The sequence below is a fragment of the Protomyces lactucae-debilis genome (assembly GCF_002105105.1).
Source record: "Protomyces lactucae-debilis strain 12-1054 chromosome Unknown BCR37scaffold_9, whole genome shotgun sequence".
In the NCBI taxonomy this organism is placed as follows: Eukaryota; Fungi; Ascomycota; class Taphrinomycetes; order Taphrinales; family Protomycetaceae; genus Protomyces; species Protomyces lactucae-debilis.
In genome coordinates this window covers 37,040-57,580 of record NW_024468001.1, presented here as the reverse complement: position 1 = coordinate 57,580, position 20,541 = coordinate 37,040, and the positions used below count along the sequence as shown (strand labels likewise).

Sequence of the window (20,541 nt, the reverse complement as noted above, 5' to 3'; positions counted from 1 at the left end):
GCTAATCAGAATCATCCGATGACGCCTCTTCAGCTTCTTGCAACCAGCTCACGAAATCAACCGCCTTCTGCCTTGTCTGACGTAGGGATTCATCTGATGCTGACTGCAAGTCGTTGTACCAGTCCAAGATGGCAACCTCTGGTAGTATCTCATCGTCATACATAAACTTTGTCATGGGCACAAAAAGATCGGATGAAGTTGTTGTGCTGCAAATTCTCTGCATTGAAAGCAACAAGTCAAGACAGTCCTCCTTGATCGTGTTTGGCGAGATGGTCCTCTGGAGTAGGGGACCCCAGCGCTTGACAAGCTGTTTCGTGCGCAAGACAGCCTTGTTGGACTGCCCAGCTTCACATTTTGCTAACATTGCGCTAAGAACGGCAATTCTGACCTCATGCATGCCGACATCCTCGCGCATGCGCAACGATGTCATCTCTAGCATGACATCGTCGACGTTGTGGTCTTCAGTGAAAGCTGTTTCAAGATCAGCCCGGGCCAAGTCATAGAAAACCAGGGCATGTTCGTCCTCAGATTGAGCTGACGCAGCGAAACTTGGCCGACGCGCTCGTTCGCTATCAGGTATTGAGCCAAGACTTGAGATACTCAGATCTGAGAAGTTGAGCGCTGCTTGCCTGTACTGCATCTGTGAGAGATGATTTGCGTAATCTGCCATGAACGAGTCGGGTTGGTCGTCATCATCTTCCGAATCTGATTCGCAATCTGATCTGACGTCCAGATATACGTGGCCCTGACCGCCCTGTCCAACAATCTCGACATCTGCCTCCCCGTCGGCGACTAGTGTCACATTAGCTGCGACTGTAGTACCGTCAGCGAGGCGCACGCCAGGTCCAAGTACGGCTCCAGGATGCAGTACGCACCCATCACCAATTACAACGTTGTTTGCCACCAATGATTGTCCGATTCGGCAATTACTGCCTACGGTGACGTTTTCCCACAGGTATGAATCGGCGATTGTGCACTGCGGCCCAATTGCGCAGTCCGCACCGAGTGTCGAAAACGAGATCTTTGAATTGTCCCCGACCTTTACATGCTTCCCGAGCACCACGTGGGAGGTTAGGGCCACTTTTCTTGAGAGGCGAACATTCTTTCCTGTGTAAACGTTTGACCTCTCATGGGTATAAGCTCCACAGAGCCATGCCATGTTGTCCGGTACAACTGGGTAAGTCCAACGCGCGATAATGTCACGCGAGACAGCATCATAGCTACGCAAATCTTGTACTCTGGCGGCATATTTACTGTCTTCAACATGGGCATGAATGGTTTTACCGAGTAGATCGCTTGTCAGAATGCCATGAACGAAGTCTCCCCGCATGTCGTTGTAATCAAAGTTCTCGCTGAACAATGCTGGAACCTCCGGTGAGCAAATGTCGATGCTGCAATCCACCAAGTCATTGCGAATCTGGGTTGACTCGGCCCCTTTCAGGACTGCAAGATCAAGGAGCAGTTTTGCTGACTGTGGTTGAAACGCTCGGCTGTAGTGAACGCATCTATTTTGACTTCCAGAGAGCACCACAACTGGAGACTCAGCTGTGCTGCGTGTTCGATGCGAGCAATTGGTCTCTCGAAAGACCATGGTCATGATGGAACTCTTGTCGAGCTCCCGTCGCGCCTTGTGAGCTTTGACCATGTCGGCCCCGGCAAGATTGCTCACGACGTCGCCGCTAAGTAGAATAAAGTCTGACTTGATCTTTTGCTCCTCATCCAGCCTTCGCATGGCGTCGCCGACAGAAGTTGAGTCTGGCGTTGTAATGAGCTCTATCCGTGGCATTCCAGAAGCCTGCCAGCTGGAGTGTCTGATGTAGTGCTTGATCTGGTCTGCATGAGCACATACGAAAATAAAGATCTCTTGCACGCCGGACGATGCAAGAAATTCGAGGGTGTATTCGATCAGAGGAACGTTGACGAGAGGCATCAGACAGCGTGGACGGTCGTCAGTCAGCGGCTTGAAGCGGGTGTTGTATGAGTCGCTGATAATAACGGCCTGGAGCAACACCTCTGCATTTCCATGCTTGTCCATGATATCCGATTGTGGAAAACGCCGTCGAGAGACTTGGCTTGAGCACAGAAGAGTCTATCAAGGCCTGCGAGGCAATAGCTATGGGTGACGGGGTGTTTACAGCCACTGCCAACACTGCGCGAGTCGCACCCGAGTTGTTGCCTGGCCAAAGTTGCATAATTTCGCACGCTGCGGCTGTGAGTGGCACTCACGCACCGTACGCAATCAGTGAGGTGCATCCGATCACACCACGCCTTTAGCGTGACTCAAACCCTTTCCATTTCTTCAGCTTGCGCGCGCCTGCACCTTCTTAACTCCCGGAGCATGCGCTATGTAAGTCTCGCTGTCCGCATCGAATTGCGCTAATTCTCCGCAAGGCCCCTCTTCAAGCTGATGACGAAGCATCACAACATGACGAAAACCAAAGCTTGTGTGGCAACAGCGCGGGCGATGATTTAGCTTCTTCATTTGATGCACCAGAAGATGCTACTGCGGCAGACGAACGCTTACGACTCATAGAACCGACTCCAGCCCAATTTGGGGTCGCTGTGGGCACTACGCCATCGCAACAACGAAGAATTATACACATCAGCGGGAACGATGGAGTCTTTACAAACATCAGTGCCAAACCCACAGTAGAGCTGGAAAAGGAAGAACACCCTCCTACCTACGAGCAAGCTTCGTCCGACAATGCGCCGCCCTATTGGGAAACGACAATGTACATGCTCGGTGCGTCTGACGAGATTTTCATCGATGGCCTGGCTGTAGGTCACATCTTTGGCTTTGTATGGAACATGCTTGTGTCGGTGTCATTCCAGTTCATTGGTTTCCTTCTGACCTACGTCTTACACACCACTCACGCAGCCAAATATGGATCACGCGCAGGATTTGGGGCCACGCTTATTCAGTATGGATTTTATCTGCGCGCTCCAGAGGTCCCGTCAGACAATAGTGGCTTGAGCGAAGATACGCGCGGTGGCCGGAGCTCTATACGCGATGCGTTGGGGCGGCACACAGACTACGCAGCTTATGCAATGCTCGCTGTCGGATGGCTCTTGCTTATCAAGAGTACCGCTGACTTTCTCAAAGTACGGCGGATGGAGGCTTGCGTGCGGGAAACGTCTACCTCCGATGGCTCGACTGCAGTTGTGGCGCACAACGAAACGCCACAGACAGCTGTATGACCCTTTTTTCACATGATGTATCTTAGTGTCTGTCGTATTGCTTCAAGATGTTCGTTTCGACTATGTTATCGGGAAGTGATGTGATTAGAGCCATTTGTGCTGCGCTGTGTCCTGTAAAAGGGTACCTGTAAGGGAGATGAAGACAGAGAGCGGTCGATCGTAAGCTAGGAAGACCAGGAAGTAGCAGCACGAACTATGAGTAGATGTATGAACGGCGGCGGGCAGGTCAGGTAGCTATCTGCTTCAGGGACAAGAAGGCCCATCCGTGTCATCTGCTGCTGGTGGTGGTGGTGGTGGTGGTGGTGCGTGACTTGCTTCTGCAGGCCAAACTTCAAACAAGGCTCACGTGTGCAGAATCTCAGCTCTACCAGAGTCTGCCGAACAGGCCTTTTCGACACCACACACCAAGCAACAGAATGGCACCTACTGAGAAGTCGAAGAAGCCTACACGGTCCGCCGTCAACGACGTTGTCACTCGTGACTACACCATTCACCTGCACAAGAATGTGTTTGGTGTTCAGTTCAAGAAGCGGTAAGTTTCTTCACCTACAGCACCGACTGGCTGACACGCACAGGGCACCATGGGCTGTGAAGTCAATCAAGCAGTTCGCAGAGAAGCACATGGGCACAAAGGACATCCGTATCGACCCCAGTCTTAACAAGGAGATCTGGCGCATGGGTGTCAAGCACGTCCCTCACCGCATGCGTTTGCGTATCGCACGCAAGCGTAACGACGAAGAAGGCGCCAAGGAGAAGCTCTACTGCCTCGTATCACACGTGCCTGGCGCGACAGTCAAGGGTCTCCAGACCACCGTTGTTGAGGAAGCCTCAGAGGAATAAGGTTCGGCAGGCCGCCACTCCTCTTCGTGCTGATTGCAACGTCCTAACACAGTCCAACTGCATACGATACAATCTCAGTCTCATTCACACACGAAAACGTATTTGCCTCGCCTAAGCACAGATTGAAGTTGAGAGTCCCAGTTTCGGGGCAGCTCTCTATTTGTGACATCTGCCGCTGAGCATCTTCCTTTTGAGACGCATCGCACACTGCTTGCGGTCCTTTGCAATCGCCGACTGGCCAATTGTGTGTGATCATGATCCGCTTGTTCAGCCGATCATGTGCCAACCATTCGTCGATTACATTGCTCGATGCCTGATTGAAAAATCCCAAACCGCCCGTGACTTCGTGAATTGTGACATCAATTCATAAATCTGCCTAGCTCAGCAAGTCCTATCTGTCGTCATACGACGCCTGTGAGTGTTCGGGGTTCTTCTCCATCATTGTTAAGCTGCGCAGCGCTCAGCCACTGTGGCCTTGGCGGCGTGGCACAGCCTGATATAGGCTCCGCACGTGCATGCTCAATGACGCCCTTAAAAGACGCTCAGTCGCGCGCCGGCATCTGTGAGGTTACCACTGAATGCACAAGCTACGCTCAATTGCCCACGATGAACTATATAACTTGACAACACCTGAAAACAGGTCGAGGACCAACTCCCCTCGCCCACGCGGGCGTGAGGGCAAAAATGCGAGCAAGGGCGACCAATCTGGAGTGGAGATGCAGGCCATCGCCCATCCGTCTAATCTCATTCTGAGCAGTGATGGCCCGGTCGAAACCATAGTGGCCTCGCCTTCTGGTGCTTCAGACCGGAATGACACAGCTGTGAGCCTGCCTCAAGCAGAGCGTCCGTCACGCTGGCAGGCACTGCTCGCCACTGGAAAGATTATCGCTTGCTATTCTTGGATTAATCTCCTGTTGGTAATGGTACCAGTTGCCATTGCAGTACGCTTTGCTGATGCTCCTGCTGTTGCTCAGTTTGTCTGCGCTTGTCTCGCCATCATTCCTCTCGCCGCTCTGTTAGGCTTTGCCACAGAGGAGCTGGCCAAACGGTTTGGTAACGCGCTCTCCGCCTTGTTGAACATCAGGTATGTGCATGACTCGTATCACCTTGTGTGCTGACACAAAGCTTCGGCAACGCAGCAGAACTCATCATTTTCATCATCGGTGTCGTGCGCGGAGAGCTTGGAGTTGTCCAGGCGGCGATTATTGGGAGCGTTCTTTCCAATCTGCTCCTCATTCTCGGCATGGCCTTCTTCCTGGGTGGCCTACGCTTCACGGAGCAGTACTACAACAACACTGTGACTCAAACCACAGGAACTCTCCTTCTGCTGGCAGTCGTAAGCTTAGCCATCCCAGCGGGTTTCCACGCCAGTTTTCGGGACAGTCAACTGGCAGACGACCGCGTTCTCCAGCTCAGCTATAGTACTTCCACTGACTTCCGCTTCATCGATGCTAACGAAGAGGTACTTCTATTATTCTGCTCTTGGTTTATGGAGCCTACTTGTTCTTTCAGCTGAAGACGCACGCCAGCCTCTACCGCGATGTTGCCACTGGACCAGTCGCCGAGGCAGCCACAATTGACCTTGAGGGCAATTCACTGGACAACGACACCATCACATCTGCAATTGAGGAGCAGACACCTCGCATACCGCTTGTCGCCTCCATCATCTTGCTAGCTGTTTCGACAGCTTTGATTGCATTGATCGCAGAGTTTATGGTTGCCTCGATCAATGGATTAGTCGCGACAACGCCCATTTCCGAACAGTTTGTTGGTCTTATCCTCATTCCTGTTGTGGGTAACAGCGCTGAGCACTTCACATCGGTCATGCTGGCGCTCAAGGGCCGCATCGACATCAGTCTCGGCATTGCTCTTGGTTAGTCTTCCTGCAATGTATATTTACCGCGCTAACATTGCTTAGGTTCAAGGTGTGACACATCTTCCCTGTCCTGGCTCCACTAACAAGATCAGTCTCCAAATTGTCCTGCTCGTTGGCCCACTTGCAGTCATCGTAGGTTGGATCATTGGTCAACCGCTGACGCTTTTTTTCTCGTTGTTTGAAACCCTGTCACTGCTTCTGTCGGTTATGATCGTGACTTACATGGTCATCGACGGTCGCTCCAATTGGCTGGAAGGTGTTCTGTTGATGGCAGCCTATGTCCTATTCGCTATCGCAGCTGCATTGTATCCATCTGCAAGCGGTGAGGCTTAGGCCAAGCTGATGGGGAGGTAGTGATAGATGTGTTCCTTGTTCATAAAATGAAGAGTTCTGGCTTTTGGCGCCGCTTTGCGTTTCTTGGAAGAAGAAATCGAAAGGTCGCAACAGCTGATGTTGCTAGTTGGCAGTGTTATGGAGTATGCGCTCTGAGACAATACATTCATTTATTTGAGCAGAGTCGCAGTGTAGTGATCAGTCGTACTTTAGCCTACCTACCTTGCAAGGACCATCCCAGTGGGCGAGTCCAGGTCACCGGCCAATCTTGGTATTTTGTGGTTCAGTCTAGACCGCGGGGACGAACTAACCAGCCTGCAACCACCAGATATACACTTTCAAGACCACTTTCATCTGCACAGACAGACGCTCAGCACAAGCCCTCGGCCGAAGACATTCGACCGCTTGCCTGGCATAGCTCCATCAGCACGAGCAGCGCTCCATAGCGACACTTTTGCAATGGTAGAGCAACTAGCGATCTATGTTGACCGCCGATGTGAGACAAGCACAATCCGGAAATCGCAACGACCACCTGTAGGAGAGTGGTCCGGGTTGCTGGATATCCTTCTGTTGCACTTCGATACAAGTGAGATTCTCTCGAAGGTGCGCAAAGGAACTAATGGACAGTCCAGGTGTGTACGTCTCCCACAGAAGCAATCCAGCTGCTCGGTGATATCGATAGCGACGTGCTGGTCATACTTCAGAACAAGGATGAGAGAATAGAAGAGCCAGTCGTAGTGCTTTCTGATGCGGCTTTGTTGCGTCAAGCACTTGACCGTCGCCCAGGCAGCACATTGCTCGCGGGAATTGGCTTTGCACACAGTCAAGAGTCCGCGATCGATTTCGAACTTCTTCCAACGAGTTCATCTATCGGTCAAGCCGTAACTGTAAGCTTTACTTATCATGTTTACAGTATCTGACGAAAAGCAACTCGCACAGCAAGATACGCAAAGATTCGAGAAACCTGAGTTCGCGCCCACAAGAGATGAGTGGTTCAGCCTACGGACAAGGCTACAGCGCAATCACTTGCAAAAGTAAGTTGGAAAATTCATGGCACTGGACTGACTAGAGCAGGACTGATGAACTCCTGGATTTACATCTAGCTCAGGAAATGCCAACAGAAGAGCGCAGCAAGGAAATTGCCTCCGATGGAGAACTTCAAAGCCTTGTGTCCGCTTGGCATTTCTCTTGTCTGACGCTCAACAATAATCAGCTTGATCAGAGTGTGTTCATCATGTTTAAGCATGTCTTGGCCCAGCCTGGACTCGAGCCCTGGCATTTGTCGGACGATGCGCTGCGCTCTTTCATCAGCACCGTTCGTTCAGCGTACCACCGCTTGAATCCTTATCACAATTTTCGTCACGCGGTCGACGTCTTACAGGCTCTTTTCTACTTCACTCTCTCATCTTCCGCCTTACCATCCTTTGCGGGCGATCATTTGGCCAGCCAGCGCACGCTTCCTTCAGCTATTGCTGATCTCTTCACTCCTCAATACATTCTTGCGCTAATGATCGTCGGCCTGGGACATGACGTGGGACACCCAGGCGTCAACAATGCCTTTCTTGTGGCTACACAAGCCCCCCTTGCTGTTCTTTACAACGACCGCTCGGTGCTTGAGAATCTTCATGGGGCTGCTTTGAGTCGGATTCTTTGTAAACATTGGCCTGCCACCCAAGAACCTGTAATGCGAAAGATCATCTTGGAGCTTGTTCTATCTACTGATATGGCGCTACATTTCGACTACATGACGAAGTTCAGCGATATCAATTCCCTGCTTGCGTCTAACGAATTGAAGCAAAATGCCAATTCAGCCTCGATTAGCAAACTGCGTCTGATCATCTTCGCGGGCCTCGTGAAGTGCGCTGACATCTGCAACGTCGCTCGGCCTTTGGAGGTCAGCAAACTCTGGAGTAGTGCTTTACTCAGGGAATTTTTCAACCAAGGCTACTTGGAGCGGTCGCTTGGCATGCCCATCACCAAGTCATTCGATCCAAAGCAGACGGTGCAGGCTGAAAGCCAAATTTTCTTCACAGAAATGTTCGCAATACCGCTCTTCGATTCACTCAAGGCTGCTCTCCCCATACTCGAGCCACTCATTGCTCAAATGCAGAGCAACAAGGCCTACTGGAGCGCGATGCGCCAGAACACTGTTGAGCCGAACAAAACCTCAAGTGCTGCTGCCGGACAGCAGACAGATTCAGAGGTCTTGATGAAGAGCCCAAACCAGACAGGCTGCTTCAGCGTCTTCCAACGCAAACGTTAGTATCGACAGCCGGTAACTTGTCTATTGTACATTAATCCCAAATACTTGACCCTCACTCACGCGATTTAAATCGCGAATTTTGATTTTGATTTCCGATGACGCCCTTGGCTCCTGCATACGAGCTACCACACCGCATCCTTGGCCAAGACACTGATCGCGACCCCTTGACTCCAGGATTGCCCTCATCGGCCCTGTCAAAGCCTTAGACGAGACGATGTCTGCAGAGTCTTTCGACTCTGTCAGTCACCCTACAAGCCCGGCGACTGCGCCAGGCCAGCTGAAATTGTCAGGCCGAGTGATATGTGCCGCTGTGACAATTCCTTCGGAGCTTTCCCGTGACGGTGAGCATGAACGCTGGCTTGTCGAGCCTCGCAGAGGTGCGCGCGCTATGTACAGTAGCATGAGTCATTTGCAGAACGAGGCAGAATGGGACACTACGATCGTCGGCTGGACAGGTGAGATCACGCACGTCAATACTGGAAATGGCGATCTTGCAGCCTCCCTGGACGGAGAGACAGCCAGATCAAAAGAACCGTTGATCACCTCATCCGATAAAGCGCAACTGGAGCAGCAACTGCGCGCATTTCATGGACCGAACAAGATCGAACCCGTGTGGTTACTACCGGAGTGTACAAAAAGTCAGGGCGAAACGTTTGAGCAGCAATGCCGCTGGAGGAAGTACGCGGACGAAGTTCTCTGGCCGCTCTTACACTACAAACTCTGGCACGAGGTGACTGATGGCCGTCAAGAACGCACTTGGTGGTTGGACTACGTGAAATTTAATCAGGCCTTTGCAGAGCGTATCGTCTCGATTTACCAGCAAGGAGATCTCATTTTCATCCACGACTTTCACCTGATGCTTTTGCCACAGCTGTTGCGGCAGCGCCTTCCTGATGCTAATATTGGCTTCTTTCTGCATGCGCCCTTTCCCTCATCGGAGATCTTCCGCTGCCTGCCAAAGCGAAAGGAGATCTTAGAAGGACTGTTGGGCGCCAACATGGTTGCATTCCAATCGCACGCGTACGTCAAGCACTTTGTGTCGTCCTGTACGCGGGTTCTCGGATTCGACACGACAGACGTCACAGTCGATGCCTTCGGCGCGCAAGTGGCCATCGAGACCTTGCCTATTGGCATTGATGCACGAACGGTTGCACGCCAGTGTCAAGCTCCTGGTGTAGAAACCAAGCTGCAAATAGTACGCGATTCTCTGAAGGGAAAGCTCATCATTATCGGACGAGACCGGCTTGATGAGGTGCGAGGAGTACTGCAGAAGCTACAAGCCATCAAACGTTTCTTAGAAGAATATCCGGAATGGCGTGAGAAGGTGGTCCTCATCCAGATAACAAATCCATCTGTGCACGATACGGTCCAGCTAGAACGCGATGTTTCTGAAATCGTCAATCTCATCAACAGCGAATACGGTGGCTTTGGTTCAACTCCAGTACATCATTATCACAAGCACATGGAGGATGATGAGTACTTTGCGCTGCTCAGATCAGCCGATGTAGGCCTCATCACGAGTGTAAGAGATGGCATGAATGTTACCAGTCTGGAATATGTCATGGCACAAAAAGATTCCAACGGCCCGATCATCTTGTCTGAGTTCACAGGAACTGCCGGAAGTCTTAGTGACGCTATCCAAGTCAATCCATGGGACTCTCTCGGTGTCGCAAGGGCTATCAACACCGCACTAGTCATGTCCAAGCAAGAGAAGGCCGTCCGACAGAAGGGCCTTTACAATTACGTGACGACCCATACTGTACAGGCATGGTCGCACGCTTTTTTGCGACGCTTGATGGATAATGTCGCTCAAAACAGCCATGGCCAATTGACGCCTTTGCTGGACCGCAAATTGATGTGGGATACTTATAAATGCGCGTCCAAGAGGTTGATGCTCTTTGACTACGACGGAACTCTGACACCAATTGTACGCGAGCCATCAGCTGCTATTCCGACTGACCGCATGCTGCGCGCTTTAAAGCGGCTGGCTGCCGACCCCAAAAATGAGGTATGGATCATTTCGGGTCGTGATCAAGCCTTCTTGGAGGAGTGGTTGGGTGATATTCAAGAGCTCGGTCTGTCCGCGGAACACGGCAGCTTCATTCGATACCCTGCCACTCACCAGTGGGTCAACTTGACTGCCGATCTCGATATGAATTGGCAGCGAGATGTTGTTGATGTCTTCCAGTTCTTCACGGAGCGCACACAAGGGTCCTTCATTGAACGCAAGAGTGTCGCTATCACTTGGCATTATCGCAAGGCAGATCCGGATTACGGTGCATTTCAGGCCAAAGAATGCCAGGCGCATCTAGAACAAATGGTGGTCACGAAGTATCCTGTCGAGATTCTTTCTGGGAAGGCCAATCTTGAAGTGCGCCCTAGGAATATCAACAAAGGCGAGATTGTGAAAAGCTTGATTGCCAAGTACGGTAGCCAGACAGGTCCTGAGTTTGTGCTCTGTGCAGGTGACGATAAGACCGACGAGGACATGTTTAAGATGCTTCGCAAAGTCTCAAATGTTCCGCAAAAGAACATCTTCTCCGTCACCATTGGAGCGTCCAGCAAAAAGACCTCTGCAGATTGGCACTTGCTTGAGCCAAAGGACATGATTTCGACTCTGGCATTCATGGCGGGCATCGAGCGCGAAGCGCCTGACTCATCGAATCTCTAGATTATATCATAGAAGAAGAAATGATAGACGTAGCTCAATGGGCGCATGGGCACAGTTACATTATAGACAATCCGCCCTTTACTGGTAGTTACAGACTCTTCCTCTTTAAAATCTCGCGTTACCCACGACTGCGGGTGGTTTGACCCGGAACTCCGCCAGAATGCACAGATGGTCTGAAGGAAAATGCCTAGTGTTAGCCTTGACGACATTGGATCAGATGAATACGCATTGGGGAAGCCAACCACGCCATCGAGATAGCTCTTGTCGACGTCCTTCAGCACACCAATGACCTCCAATGAGCTCGTCGTATGCCAAATGTAATCTATCACTCCTTGGAAGCCAGGCGTGTGGTTCGTAAAGGGTAATTCACCCAGCCGGGCATAAGCGCTTTTTAGAGAAAAATTGTGTTTGCGGCCGTCTTTAATGTAATTGCCATAATCGAGCTGCATAAAATCTTCGTGATCCTGTTCAATGAAGCCTCGTGACATGAAGTCGTAGACACCGCTGTTTGGAATAGAATTGAAGTCTCCGCAGACAATCAGCGGAATATCGGTTCCGGTATTATACTTCGGTGCCTTATCTTTCGGAACACAGCGTGGCGGATTTTTAGCGAAGCCATTGGCCTGATTATGCAACTCATCCATCATCATAGCCACCTGGAGCACTTTCACATCGCGGAACTTTGGGTCCCAGTGAATGTGGGCATTCGCCAACATGAGTCTTGAACCAGTAGATTTTCGTTCCAGCATGGCGACCACCGTGATGTTGTCCTTGGTCATGAATCGGTTGTAGATTTCTTTGGTGTATTTGAAGTTTGGATCTCGCCGGAATGATGGAGCTTGATTGAACTCGATGAGCTGTTTGTTGACGAGTTCAAACATGTCCGTTTTGAAGAAACTGGCACAACCATCGACCAGTCGGGATTCTTTCTCGTTCATGGTCCGCACTCTACTTTTGGGCCAATAGACCCCTTCGTAGCCCTTTTCCTTGAGTTGCGGCGAAAAATAGTTGTCGTAATTGTCCTTGTCCACCTCTTGCAGGCAAATGATGTCGGCACCATAAGATGTGATTTCGTGAAGTATAAGCTCCCGCCGATAATCCCACGCCAGCGCCCAACTAGGGGTATAGCCATACATGCTGGCAGTCGCATACCTCTCTGCCAAAATATTGTAGCAAAAGACGGTAAAAGACTCTCCTTCACTCTTACCATCAGGGAGTTCTGCCCATTCGCGTTCCGGCGGCGGCATAGGAACAGGACACGAATCGCGCAGGAAGTGTATGAGCCCGACTGTGCCGTCAGTCAACAAATATTGCTTCAAGGGCTCTGCCAGCGGATTGCCCTCAAGACCGATGAACTCGAGCTGGTAGAGGGAGCCAAACTCCGCTGGTACGGATGTGATCTTATTGTCAAACAGCAATAGAGTCTTGAGACCAGTCAGCATGGCCATTTCAACCGGGAGTTGCGTCAGCGCGTTACCACTGACATCGAGGTGCACAAGCAGTCTGAGTAGCCCAATTGCTGATGGTAGCTCTTGCAGCTGGTTGTTTGCCAAATGGAGCTGTGTGAGAAAAGTATAAGCGAAAAGGGCAGGGCTGAAGTGCCGTATTCCGATATTGGTCATGTCTAGGGACGACCATATTTGTTTCTCTGCTTCATCATCGATCGCGTCCTCGGTCATGAGTTGCTCTACACTGGGTCCATCCTTTCGGTGACCCGCACCACCTGAATTGAGTTTGGCTGGACGAGCCATGTCTGCAGCCGCTGCAGGATTGCTGCGAATGGTGTGGACGAGAGCCGTAGACTTTGCATGCATTCCCTGCTTAGCAAGTTCGCGCGACTGCTGATAACGCTCATCCTGGATTCTGGCAAAGTCGTTCTTCCCGTCTGCTTCGCCCAAAGCACCCGAGTAGCCATTGCCAGAGGCTTGTTGGAATTTGCTGGTCAAATTTTGGGCCGGGCCTTGAGCGAAGCTTGGCGAGCTATAGTTGTATCCATTGCTGTAAGGCGAGCGAGGCGGCGGAGAAGGTGTGCCTGTATTGGACCGTGGTGATCCATTCTGCTGCTGAAACCTCTCTGCGAGATTTGGGAAGCGGTTGTCTTCGGCCATCACGCCAGGCAGATTATGATAAGGCGCTGCACTAGGCCGATTGCCGTCAAGTTGAGGAAATGCGAGGCTGTCGGCGGGTATGCGCGCAGTGTGTGATGTTGCAAGACGCCCAGATGTAGTGTGTTATATCTGTCGAGCCGCGTCAGTCGCCAATGACCAACCACCAGACGATCTATTGATACAAAAAGAGAAACCCTCTTCAAGTTCTTTTACGTTCGAGAGCAGAATTGCGGCTGCACAGAGGCTGCGGAGAGTCACGCCGTTGTGAGAGACTGCGAGGGTGTCCGTGTCTGTGTTGCTGCTACAGAGCGTGAGGTTTTGCTTCCCAGCTGCAGACTTGAGCTCCAGCAGCCAATGCACGCATGCACACACACAGGCTCAAGCTATAGAAACAAGTGCAAGGGCAAGAATGGCGAGGCGATGCTTGTACAGTTCCTGACTTGCCGTCTGGGTTGATCGTCCGGTAGCGCTCGACACTCATCTTCATGTGAGCCGTCCGGCCAGCACTTTCCTTAGTGTGCCCGCCTCCCTTCTTAACAGTCGGCGCATCAATTGCTCTTCTGTCTCTATATGCTTGCAGCTGATCTCGATATTGCTCCTGGTCAGTCTTGTTGTGAATGAACCCCTGCACGCACGGTAATTGCTGTGCGCTGAGGTGAGACGTAGATTCTACACGTAAATGCCCATACTGCCGCCCGAGCACGATCGCAGCATACACGGGGCCACTTTATGTGTTGCAGATGGCAGGCCTTGCTCCGTACACAGTCTGCCCATGTACGTCGAAACGTGAGCTTGTCTTCCCTGGTGGAGCAAAACACTTGATTGTCTATAGCCAGCTATAGTGATTGCGAGGTATCTACAAGTAGTACACGTATGAACATTCAACGGGCCTCTCTGGCGCATGCTTCCTCGCTCGTGTTCTGGCCGTGTCTCGCATCTGCACCAGCTGAGACTTCCTGAGCACATACCTGGACAGATGGACTGGCCCCGTCGGCCTGTGCACCGGCAGCTCGCCTGTCCGTGCCTGAGTCCGCTGACAAAACTCGATTTGGAGATCTAGAAGGCCAAGGAACAACACGACACGATCCCTTCCCTCAACCCAACCACTCACCTCTCAAGAACATCCTAGACGTCTCTGCCTCTGCCTGTGACAACCTGTGACCCAGTCCATCTATCGCCGCCCAGACTGCGCGCGCTTCCAGCACCATCGTCCGCCGCTTTAAACAAGCTCTTGCAACCGACAACAACAGACATGGCAACAATAGACCCTGCAATGCTGGTCTGCCCTTCGCCAGAAGAATGCGACATCAAGCTTGAAGACGACATGGACACATCAGAAGAGGCTGGCTTCACGGCCTTCTCTGCGCAACGCGATAAAGACGACATTGATGAGGACAGCAAGCTGCTCTTCTCAGATGAAGGCAAAAAGCTATCTAGCAAAGAGCGTCGCCAACTGAGAAATAAAGTGTCTGCACGCAACTTCCGAGTGCGAAGAAAAGGTACCTCGTCACTAGATCTTGCCGTAATTGCTGACATCTAGAATACATAAACCACCTTGAAAAGCTAGTCGCCACACACAGTAGCGAGGCGCAAGCGCTCAGGTCTCAGGTTGACACACTCAAGACAGAGAATGCAGACCTCTGTGCTGAGCTTGCACGCCTCAAGCTGAGCGCATCTTTGCCAGCGATCACTACTAGCTCGGATGCGCCCAAAATCGAGCTTGACGCCACCACACAGGCTCTCCTTGAAAAGGTGAATACGCGCTGTTCCACACCGATCAAAGAGACTCAGATGGTTGTCGACATGCCCAAAGACATCAATCCCTACTCTGCTGGGGTTAATTGGTCAAGCCTCGATTGGCCGTTGTCGAATCTTAACACTTTACTATCGCCGTCCTCAGGCACATTTGACTTTTCATCCTTCACGACCGGCAACGCCTGGGTACAGGCTTCTGCTTGATTGCCCGCCTCATCATTTACGACCTTTTCTGGCGACTCACGATTTGCATTTTGATAGTTCCATAGTTTCTCAGGTACACTTACGCCAGGTTATATCCAAGTCTTCTCCCCAAGTGACTTCATGACGGCACAATGATAAGCTAATGTCGCCAAGCTACAAATACCTCGTCAGTGCGGAAACGCTGAGAGATCTCAGACTCCTCAATCTTCGTCTCCTGGCCAGTCTTGAATGCCAACAAGCCTGCGTGTGCAATCATAATTCCATTGTCGATACAAAATCGCTCGTCGGTGGCAAAGACGTATCCGTTGCGTTGCCGAGCCATCTCACCCATCATCTGTTGCAAGCGCTCGTTGCTACCGACACCGCCGACGATGAGGACAGAATCCGAGCCAACATGAGCCATTGCACGTTCTGTGATTTCCACCAGCATGGCAAACATGGTCTCTTGTAACGAGAAGCAAAGATCTTCCTTTGACAAGTCGCTTCGTTTCGGATCCCTCGCTATGCCATCGATAGCAGCCAGCAGACCAGAGAAGGAGACATCCATGCCTTTGACTGTGTACGGCAGATCAACCAAAATCCTTCCGCGCTTGGCGTACTGCTCAATATTGTAGCCAGGGGCAGGCTCGTTGGGAAGCATGATGGTCCGAGCGAACCTGTCTAGACAATTACCGATGGCAGAGTCCAGCGTCTCGCCAAATATCCGATAGCGCTGCTCAGAATAAGCAATGACCTGAGTGTTGCCACCAGAAACATATAGTACCACAGGATTGGACGCTCCAGTAATTTCGCGGCCCATCTCTATGTGACCAACGCAGTGATTGACTCCGACCAGCGGCTTCCTCCACAACTGGCTGAGCGTCCGCGCCACCAAGGCGACCGAGTGTAGTGGTGAACCCATTCCTGGGCCTTGAGTAAAGCATATACAGCTCAGCTGTGCGCTTGTAACTTGCGCTTCGATTAGAGCATCTCTTATCAGTCTCGTGATATGCTTCTTGTGATGCTTGGCAGTGTGATTAGGCTGAAAGCCCTCGCCTGTCTCGGCATGGTATGTATGCCTCAGATTGCAGAGCACACGAGCAGGTCCTTCGGTAGGATGAGCAATGATGCCTACGCCTAGCTTGTTGGCAGAGCCTTCTAGTCCTAGAGCAATATGCATTGTACTTATCTCAGTGCCTCACAGAGAAGCCACAGAGAGTCAAGTCAGCTGGTGGACGGAGGTAAATTCTGGAGGAGTAGAACTACCTTTTCGATTTTTTGCGCGTCGACGTTGGGCAGACCTGCATGCATCCACTCTTGCTACTTCCACATCTCGAAATTTAGGCTTGACGGGCTTGCTGAAGATGCCTGTAGACTTTCTCGCACATGCCTTTTCTCAGCAAGAGTGGAGAGATGCTGTTCTCTCTCGAACTAGCCTTTATACTGCTGCCCTTTTGGCGATGACTATGGTCACATTTCGCTTTGTCAGGGGCCGCAAAAGTCCTTATAGCAGCGATATGCACGGCAAACAGGTCTTGATAACAGGCGGCACGTCTGGGATTGGTGCAGAAGTAGTCGAAGAGCTCGCAATGCATGGTGCTCAACTTGTCTTGCTGGTTCGCAGCGTCAGCGATGGCTGGACGCAAGAGTATATTACCGATTTGCGTAATCGGAGTCAGAATATGCTCATCTATGCTGAAGAGTGTGATCTTGAGGATCTCAACAGCGTGAGGACCTTTGCTACTCGCTGGATTGATAATTCTCCGCCGCGTAGGCTCGACCAAGTCATTCTGTGTGCTGGTGTGGCCTTACCACTTTTCCAACCTCGAAAGACGACCGGCGACGGCATCGAGGTCCAGCTTGGCGTCAACTATCTGAGTCACTTGCATCTCCTACAGCTATTGAGCCCGGCCTTGAGAGCTCAGCCTGCGGACAGAGACGTTCGAGTCATTGCCTTGTCCTGTGTGAGCTACATACTTGGCGCGGCGCAGTTGGACGACCTTGAATTCACCAAGCGTGGGTATCCTGCAGACAGATCATGGCGAGTGTTCGGTGCTGCCAAATTGTACATGATGGCTGCTATGCAAGCACTTCAAAGGCAGGCACGCCTCTTCCAACGGCCCGACAAGGCTCCTGTGCGTATCAAATACATCACCGTTGATCCTGGTCTCACAAGAACGCTGTCCTTTCGGCGGTTTGTAACGCTCGGTACAGTTTCTGGCCTCATCGCCTATCTCGTCACTTTCCCAATATGGTGGCTATTCATCAAATCTGCCCACGATGCTGCGCAAACTGTGCTGTACGCAAGCATGGCACCCGCAGCAGAAGTTTACGGAGAAGGCGTAGCTGGCGGGCAACTCTTGCAGGATTGTGATGAGAAACCAGTGCGTCGTCAAGAAATCACGGACATTGCTTTTCAAACACAGTTGCTCACTGCCAGCGAGAGACTCATCAAAGAAGCAGAGACACGGTCAGCGCTGCTGCGAAATGAGGCAAAGGCAACAGCAAAAGCAGCAGCAACAGTAGCGGCAAGAGCAGAAGCATAAAGCGAGGGATGACTACAAAAGTTGTGCAGCAAGCACGAAAGCTATGTAGCATACTTGCGCGTCCATTCTTTGGCAGTACCTTCGTAGCGACTCCTGTCAGTCTTGTAGACATGCGCAATCTCTGGTACGAGCGGATCGTCCGGATTTGGGTCGGTCAGCATGGAGCAGATACTCAGCAGCACTAAATAGTCAGCCCACAATTTTGCCATGAGGAATCACGTACCTTTTGAAATGGTAAGCGCAGGTGACCATTGATCTCTGAGAATGTCCAGACAGATGGAGCCATTGGAGTTGATGTTGGGATGGTAAATCTTGCTGCGGAAGTTGACCTTTGGCGGCTTGAATGGGTAGTCGGTTGGGAACGTGATTTCGAGGAAGAAGACGCCACCGGAATAAGGAGAATCACTGGGTCCCATGATGGTCGCTTGCCAGTGAAACAGGTCGTCCGACATCGGGCCAGCAGAGCAAGAGCTCGGCGGGTCTGTGAGTGTTAGTCGAGTGGCAAAAGTGGATGGCAGTCATGGCAGCAAGCAGGTGACTCGTGTCACGGAAGCACAATACGCCAGGCAAGCTAGCGACACGCAACGATCATCCAAGAGGGTGAGAGAGAACGCTGACGCATGCTGGCTTTGGTCTTGCCACTCGGAAAGTGGATGATGACGCAGAGGTGCGGTGGATGATGGCTGCGACTGTAGGAATTGGACATACCTTTCCCGAGATCTGTGAGTTCCTTGTTGATACGCTTGAGTGCCATGGCTGTGCCTGTGTGAGGTGGTGACGAAGGAGGGGGGTTTTGCGGGTGCGTGTAGGCTGGAGTGGTGGAGGGGTCTGCCTGCCTTGCTTCTGCGGTTGTGTGTCTGCTGCTGCTGATGCTGCTGCTGCTCTTCTCTCTCTTGCTGCTTGACGGTGATCACGTGATTCGCAGTTCTACAAGCATCTCCTGAGCTGAAGGAAGGGTTATATAGCCACGGCCTGGTGCCACTGCTCAGATCAAGCAGCGTTACGTTACAGTCACAGTCACAGTCATCCACGGGACACCTCTGTAGCACTGCGAGGCGAATACCACGAACAAACAGTGCTAGAGGTCAGGAACTGGACCTCAAATTTCGTGATCAGTGGCTGCCTGCTACATTAAGCTCCTCTTCCTTTCCCTATTGCTTACTCAACGGGCGCAGGCACATCTTTGGGTTGTCTCGATGGCCACCACAGATGTCCTGTTACCACAAGAAGAAGACTACGGAGCGTGCCAAAGGAGTCATGCCCATCATGCCGAGAGACACTTTGAGTACCCTCGTATTATGGGCGATGTAGGGGATCCCAAACAAGGACCGAACGTCGTGGTCGCTGACTTGCCCAGGTAATCATTGGTCTTTCGGATGGACTGACTGTGCCATTCAGTCTGGCAGCAGGCTTGGCGTCGCTGGACTCTTCAAGGCTTGTTGTGCTCGCCGGCTTTGCTGAACTCATCTCTGGAGCAATCAGCATGGGTCTAGGAGGGTATCTGGCCTGCCAAAGCGAGACGGAACACTACAAGAGCGAGCGTCGTCGAGAGGAAGACGAAGTCAGGAATGATCTCGCAGTCGAGTTGCAGGAATGCGCCGACGTCTTCGCGCCATATGGCATCAGCCGTCAGGCGATGGCGCCTCTGCTGGCGGAGTTAGCCAGCGACAAGGAGAATCTCGTCAACTTCATGATGGCATTCGAACTAGGCCTAGAGAAGCCTGAAGGCCGGACCGCGATGGTCTCAGGTCTGACCATCGCGATAAGCTATTTCTTGGGAGGCCTTCTACCCCTGCTACCGTACTTGCTCATCAGTAAGACGCTGGATGCCTTGTACGTCTCAATTGGCTTGACTGCGCTTGTCCTCTTCGTCTTTGGATGGCTTAAATGCACCATCCTCAGAAGGGGCGCCCGGGCTTGTCTACTTAGCGCATTGCAAACCATGACGGTCGGACTGGCTGCGGCTGGTGCTTCGTTTGGGCTGGTGCGCCTTCTCGATCAAGGACGGGTATAGGGGTACACTTGCTTTGTGGCTATAGAGAGCTAGACCTATGAGCAGAGTAATAGACTATATAGTAGTAGTAGTAGTAGTAGTAGTAGTAGTCCAGTGCGTCATGGCTCCTGGTGAATATTTTGGCAGCAGCAGAGCGAGTGACCACTGACCAGCCCACAAGCAACCAACTGTCAACCAACCACCTCGAGCAACCACCACCCAACGCACAGGCCCAGCCAGGGGACAGACACGCCAGCACGCGACTCATCCTCCTTCATACCCTCGACACTCGCTTCCGTCTCCAATTGGACCTTCTCCCCCGTCGTCGCCTAGAAGCAGTCAGCGCGCACAAGAATGAAGAGTTTCTTCAAATCAAGTGCGTCTGTGCAGCAGGACGAGCGTAATGCGCAGATGAGTCTCGATATTTACAACCGAGCCTATGCCGAATCTGACCAGGCGATGAAGAAGGAGGCCAAGGGCGACTTTTCCGGCGCTCTACAATCCTACCAAAAATGCCTGCAATGGATCCAAGCCGACCCTCAGCGCCTCTTGGCAGACGAACGCATCACGAATGAGACCAACCAGCGCCTTCTTGTTGCAATCAATACCATCGAGGAACACGCCAAGGATAGAATCTATGCACTGCAAGTCATTGTAGACGAAGAAGCGGCTACGTTGCAAACACCAGCAGTGCCATCCGCGGTCGTACAAGCAAACAAGGCCCCTGTTTTTGTGGAGCCTCAACGTACCAGCTTCGAAAGGGATCGTAATCAAG

The 20,541-nt window shown here is 51.8% G+C and overlaps 12 protein-coding genes across 12 annotated transcripts; 8 read left to right on the top strand and 4 right to left on the bottom strand.

Moving 5' to 3' along the window:
- Position 1: 1 nt before the first annotated feature.
- Positions 2 to 2,035, bottom strand: BCR37DRAFT_347251 (putative translation initiation factor eIF-2B subunit epsilon; the record flags this gene model as incomplete). The annotated part of the gene is made up of 1 exon (XM_040867758.1): positions 2 to 2,035. One exon carries the CDS (start codon positions 2,033 to 2,035, stop codon positions 2 to 4), a length of 2,034 nt encoding a protein of 677 aa, XP_040725321.1.
- Positions 2,036 to 2,338: 303 nt separating this feature from the next.
- BCR37DRAFT_392668 (uncharacterized protein) lies at positions 2,339 to 3,198 on the top strand (the record flags this gene model as incomplete). Its single annotated transcript, XM_040871183.1, has 2 exons — positions 2,339 to 2,347; positions 2,392 to 3,198. The coding sequence occupies 2 exons, from the start codon at positions 2,339 to 2,341 to the stop codon at positions 3,196 to 3,198; spliced, it is 816 nt and encodes a 271-aa protein (XP_040725320.1).
- A 376-nt stretch (positions 3,199 to 3,574) lies between these two features.
- On the top strand, positions 3,575 to 4,442 carry BCR37DRAFT_379410 (60S ribosomal protein L31e). Its single transcript, XM_040869259.1, has 2 exons — positions 3,575 to 3,730; positions 3,774 to 4,442. Exons 1-2 carry the CDS (start codon positions 3,615 to 3,617, stop codon positions 4,036 to 4,038), a joined length of 381 nt encoding a protein of 126 aa, XP_040725319.1. The 5' UTR covers positions 3,575 to 3,614; the 3' UTR covers positions 4,039 to 4,442.
- Positions 4,443 to 4,958: 516 nt separating this feature from the next.
- BCR37DRAFT_347415 (calcium/proton exchanger) lies at positions 4,959 to 6,247 on the top strand (the record flags this gene model as incomplete). The annotated part of the gene is made up of 5 exons (XM_040867766.1): positions 4,959 to 5,122; positions 5,164 to 5,459; positions 5,501 to 5,595; positions 5,668 to 5,915; positions 6,007 to 6,247. 5 exons carry the CDS (start codon positions 4,959 to 4,961, stop codon positions 6,245 to 6,247), a joined length of 1,044 nt encoding a protein of 347 aa, XP_040725318.1.
- Positions 6,248 to 7,481: 1,234 nt separating this feature from the next.
- On the top strand, positions 7,482 to 8,510 carry BCR37DRAFT_347119 (uncharacterized protein; the record flags this gene model as incomplete). The annotated part of the gene is made up of 1 exon (XM_040867744.1): positions 7,482 to 8,510. The coding sequence occupies one exon, from the start codon at positions 7,482 to 7,484 to the stop codon at positions 8,508 to 8,510; it is 1,029 nt and encodes a 342-aa protein (XP_040725317.1).
- A 214-nt stretch (positions 8,511 to 8,724) lies between these two features.
- Positions 8,725 to 11,181, top strand: BCR37DRAFT_387165 (glycosyltransferase family 20-domain-containing protein; the record flags this gene model as incomplete). The annotated part of the gene is made up of 1 exon (XM_040870513.1): positions 8,725 to 11,181. The coding sequence occupies one exon, from the start codon at positions 8,725 to 8,727 to the stop codon at positions 11,179 to 11,181; it is 2,457 nt and encodes an 818-aa protein (XP_040725316.1).
- Positions 11,182 to 11,316: 135 nt separating this feature from the next.
- BCR37DRAFT_357559 (Endonuclease/exonuclease/phosphatase) lies at positions 11,317 to 12,838 on the bottom strand (the record flags this gene model as incomplete). The annotated part of the gene is made up of 2 exons (XM_040868202.1): positions 11,407 to 12,838; positions 11,317 to 11,368 (listed from the first exon to the last, which is right to left on the bottom strand). Coding segments are annotated over exons 1-2 (1,449 nt in total), but the record flags the coding sequence as incomplete, so codon positions are not given.
- A 1,703-nt stretch (positions 12,839 to 14,541) lies between these two features.
- On the top strand, positions 14,542 to 15,248 carry BCR37DRAFT_392663 (uncharacterized protein; the record flags this gene model as incomplete). The annotated part of the gene is made up of 2 exons (XM_040871182.1): positions 14,542 to 14,788; positions 14,830 to 15,248. 2 exons carry the CDS (start codon positions 14,542 to 14,544, stop codon positions 15,246 to 15,248), a joined length of 666 nt encoding a protein of 221 aa, XP_040725314.1.
- A 139-nt stretch (positions 15,249 to 15,387) lies between these two features.
- On the bottom strand, positions 15,388 to 16,407 carry BCR37DRAFT_347321 (glyco protein endopeptidase kae1; the record flags this gene model as incomplete). Its single annotated transcript, XM_040867762.1, has 1 exon — positions 15,388 to 16,407. One exon carries the CDS (start codon positions 16,405 to 16,407, stop codon positions 15,388 to 15,390), a length of 1,020 nt encoding a protein of 339 aa, XP_040725313.1.
- Positions 16,408 to 16,693: 286 nt separating this feature from the next.
- BCR37DRAFT_367460 (uncharacterized protein) lies at positions 16,694 to 17,773 on the top strand (the record flags this gene model as incomplete). The annotated part of the gene is made up of 1 exon (XM_040868297.1): positions 16,694 to 17,773. One exon carries the CDS (start codon positions 16,694 to 16,696, stop codon positions 17,771 to 17,773), a length of 1,080 nt encoding a protein of 359 aa, XP_040725312.1.
- On the bottom strand, positions 17,761 to 18,641 carry BCR37DRAFT_379392 (ubiquitin-conjugating enzyme/RWD-like protein). Its single transcript, XM_040869258.1, has 3 exons — positions 18,482 to 18,641; positions 17,997 to 18,254; positions 17,761 to 17,954 (listed from the first exon to the last, which is right to left on the bottom strand). The coding sequence occupies exons 1-3, from the start codon at positions 18,525 to 18,527 to the stop codon at positions 17,815 to 17,817; spliced, it is 444 nt and encodes a 147-aa protein (XP_040725311.1). The 5' UTR covers positions 18,528 to 18,641; the 3' UTR covers positions 17,761 to 17,814.
- A 328-nt stretch (positions 18,642 to 18,969) lies between these two features.
- On the top strand, positions 18,970 to 19,787 carry BCR37DRAFT_347023 (Ccc1 family; the record flags this gene model as incomplete). The annotated part of the gene is made up of 2 exons (XM_040867737.1): positions 18,970 to 19,080; positions 19,131 to 19,787. 2 exons carry the CDS (start codon positions 18,970 to 18,972, stop codon positions 19,785 to 19,787), a joined length of 768 nt encoding a protein of 255 aa, XP_040725310.1.
- Between the last annotated feature and the right edge of the window lie 754 nt (positions 19,788 to 20,541).

Excerpts from the sequence above, each read along its gene's own strand:
- BCR37DRAFT_379410 (XM_040869259.1), top strand. The coding sequence starts at position 3,615 with ATGGCACCTACTGAGAAGTCGAAGAAGCCTACACGGTCCGCCGTCAAC. Across the intron at positions 3,731-3,773 it reads GGTGTTCAGTTCAAGAAGCG|GGCACCATGGGCTGTGAAGT; the intron begins GTAAGTTTCTTC and ends TGACACGCACAG.
- BCR37DRAFT_379392 (XM_040869258.1), bottom strand. The coding sequence starts at position 18,527 with ATGGCACTCAAGCGTATCAACAAGGAACTCACAGATCTCGGGAAAG. Across the intron at positions 18,255-18,481 it reads ACTCACAGATCTCGGGAAAG|ACCCGCCGAGCTCTTGCTCT; the intron begins GTATGTCCAATT and ends TAACACTCACAG. Across the intron at positions 17,955-17,996 it reads TGCGCTTACCATTTCAAAAG|TGCTGCTGAGTATCTGCTCC; the intron begins GTACGTGATTCC and ends CTGACTATTTAG.